The sequence below is a fragment of the Anopheles nili genome, chromosome 2, assembly GCF_943737925.1.
Source record: "Anopheles nili chromosome 2, idAnoNiliSN_F5_01, whole genome shotgun sequence".
Taxonomy (NCBI): domain Eukaryota; kingdom Metazoa; phylum Arthropoda; class Insecta; order Diptera; family Culicidae; genus Anopheles; species Anopheles nili.
Genome location: NC_071291.1, coordinates 50,619,591 through 50,623,114, shown reverse-complemented (window position 1 = coordinate 50,623,114; position 3,524 = coordinate 50,619,591). Strand labels below are relative to the sequence as shown.

Genomic DNA, 3,524 nt, shown 5'->3' with positions numbered 1-3,524 from the left:
GTATTTTTTGTCATGGAATCCACCTATCCAATAACATCATATGTAAACAATAGTGACCGTGCACAGCTTTTTTACATGCAGTAGTTTACTGTTAAATTAATTTAACTCAACGAGTACCGAATTTGTTCGTCAAAGTTCGATTTAATTATCACAGTAATTGTTGGACGCTCGTTCCAACCAAATAGCCCAATGAAGGTAATTGCTAATCTTCAATATAATTATCCTGTCGGTATTGACAATAACAACATAAGTGTTGAACTACAATTATTCACTTCAAGCAATCAACACTATATTTGAGAGTCACACTACTAGCTGAAAGGTCGTGATTAATCAATATTGATTTTTTTCTGTTGTCTATAATTTCTACTCTTTTGTTGATAGATTGAAAAAAAGCTGCACATATTTTTGTATTGGTATCCTTTTAAACACACAATTTAATACACATTTTTCTCGAACACTAAGGGACGGTTGCAGTAAAATAGCATTTTATTTTCATATATCAATTTTGGGAGAGAAACTGAGAAACTTTTTGCAATCTTATCACGTCTATTAAAGCTATGGCAAAACAAATCTTTAAAATCCACTTTAAAATATGTCAAACACGAATTTGTTTGAGGTTACACAAATTGTTAAGATGATGCTCATATTAGAGTATATTAAAATTATGCTTCACAGCAAATTAACTGCAAAAGTAACACGGACATATAAATAATATAAACTGCTCAAATAATGAAGCTTATGTGTTGCAATGCGCGCACTATGCACCACCTGAGCGTGTTGGCGTGAAGCCAAAGTTATCAAGAACATTACACTATATAACTAGTCATATCTGTTCTCAATAAGTTCACACAAACTCTTAAGATAGAGTATCTAATATATGAGTCTGACTGAGTCTAAATGTAATATACTTCCGGCAGCGGAACCGCGAATGAACCTCATTGAAACACATCTAAAATCGACTGAACGTCTCTCGATATAGAGAGTACAATTTTATACAATCGTAATACATGTGGCGCTACAAACAGGTTCGTATAACCGAACAACGAGTCAGACAAGGCCAGGGAACTGTTACACGTTGGATTTGCCAGCAGTCAGGTAGTTTAGAGCTCCAGGAGCGCGAAGCTCCTTCGTGATGGAGCGAGTGTTCGGAAATTGAAATTATTCGCCTGCGCAGTTCAGGTTTCAGTGAGAGAGCTTCGTTTATCCACAGAAACCTTTTGTTGGGCTCAGTAAAACGTTTGGGACTCGTATAGGTATGGAAAATAAAACGAAAATGAAAACGAAAAATACCAGCAACACGTGCTTTTGGTTGTCCGCTTGGAGTTTTTTATATCTCGTTACAGCTACATAAAATCGAATTCTGTAGTATGATAAACAAACTATTGTAGCCTAGTGTCAGCCAGCATGTCTTATTGGTAAACAGTGATAGGATTACCGAAAAAAAAACAAACTATCAATGAGGTCACTGTAAGGTCGCAAGGTTACTAGACCGGGGTCACAACTTGTGATCGATCTTATCCACCTGATTTATAAACCTGATTATTCTCTGCTCTAATGTGGATTTGCATATTTGCCGGTTATTTTTGTATTGTAAACCAATAAAGAAATTTTTATAACAAATGAATGGAACGTATTCTTTTGTTCTTTATTTGTATATTTTATTTAAGCGATTTGTTGAACTAAAATAAATGAACTAAATGAATATTTTATTAAAACGGCAATCATTGAAATCATCATCAATCATCTTATTAGTTTTTTTCTTGAATTTTGTCGGTCTGCTATGAACTCCATACTCTAGAAACTTACTCCAGCAACAGCAACCATAAGTCAATTTTAATTATCTATGCAAATGAAGCTACTTCCTTCGATATTTTACCATTCACGCCTGTGTTGTAAGTATCTACGTATAATTTGAGCGATGAGCGTGCTTCATGCATTTTATTATTTTAGTTATATACCATGGCAAGCGATAACGAAGGTCATGCTTCGTAAATTGAATCAATCTTGTGGAAGTAGCGCTTGCATTAAGGTACTTGGAACAAACTTTGCCATTTCTGTTCGCTAGATTCATCCCAGGTTGCGTAATCATGGTTGCAACGGCTGGTGGCTTGATTTGTCATTTATTCTTTCATTTGCGACAAAGGAGCGCACAACATTATCAACTTTCGTAAGGTATAGATAAATATAATTTATGTTTCAAGGCCAACGTTGAGCAAATTTGCTTTGACCTTGGAGCGCTTGTGATCGATCAATCCATTACTGTAATGGCTTTATTTATGAGGCAGTGTCAGCATGTAAATTTTAATTGGAATATGTTGCTCAAAATCAAAAGTTTCATTTCGGTAAAAATTAATTAACTAAAGTCGTACTTATAACGTAAATAATTAACTTGATCTTTGCATGCATTGCAATTTTTCATAAGAGTAGAAAAGATTATATTATTTGTATTACATACTGTAATGCATTCGAATTAGGTAATGTTAATTATAGCTAAAGGAATACTGAGTAACTTCTGTTTCAAAATGTTAAAACACATTGGCTTGTACTAATACTTTCATTTAGCGTCATATATATGTTTATATTAATTTTTCATATTTATATTCATTGTATCGCTTATGTTTACTAGTGTTTTTCTTTGTTGTGTGATCTTTGTTATTCGTTTGCAAAACATTGTTAATATTACCATGTATGATATATCATGATACAAATTTTAAAGTGCTACCAAAACCATATTATCATATCATATATTCAAAAACATAATGAACCATATTATATGTTTAAAAACAAAAAACATTTAAAAATGCAGGTGTTCATAATACACATTTGAATGGGTATTTTAACATATCATTAAGTACTTGGCATGAAAACCAACGATTACCAATAAGTACAATGTAGTTGCCAATTCACATTTATTAGCATAAGTTATCGTTACAGTTATTCACTTTACTTTAAAATGAATATAAAATTTCAAAATACTTACCAGAAAGAATATCGTCTTTAATGCGTTCTTGCATCGTTCGAGAGTATCTATCCAACGCCATGACAGTAGGTTTGCGTAGCTCATATATCATGGTAAGAAATCGATCAATTTTCTGACTTTAAACACCATTTGACACTACTGCCACGTATTCGCAAAACATATCAAAACAAGATTACTGGTAACCTTTGATTGTGGAACTTGTTACGAACTGCTATAAATTACACAAACATTTCACTTAAGTATTCATCAATCATGTTAATTGGATGGAGCTATTGTTTATAAACTTAGTGCAATTCAATTCTATAGCGAAAGCATGTGTACAGTTGAACTAAAAGACCTGGATTGAAAGAAAATTTTAAAAATAAAATGATTACTAAATGTATATCACTCAGATAAGTGATAAAATAACGAATTGAAAATATTTTTTACGTATTCTACGACTATTTCATACTAGTGTTACGTTCAAAACTACAAAACACTTTAAAAATGAATATATTAAAGTGTGATGAATAATTTGATAGAGCTGAGGCATAACTAAAAGGTT

The 3,524-nt window shown here is 32.4% G+C and overlaps 1 protein-coding gene across 1 annotated transcript in view; it reads right to left on the bottom strand.

The window, feature by feature from the left end:
- The window catches only part of LOC128725402 (adenylate cyclase type 2), a 10,505-nt gene extending 7,434 nt beyond the window's left edge, over nucleotides 1-3,071 (bottom strand). Inside the window, exons 1-2 of the mRNA XM_053819147.1 lie at nucleotides 2,981-3,071; nucleotides 442-457 (exon numbers count right to left, since the gene is read on the bottom strand). Coding sequence (XP_053675122.1) covers nucleotides 442-457; nucleotides 2,981-3,071 — 107 coding nt within the window. The remainder of the gene's footprint in view (nucleotides 1-441; nucleotides 458-2,980) is intronic.
- Nucleotides 3,072-3,524: the final 453 nt, after the last annotated feature.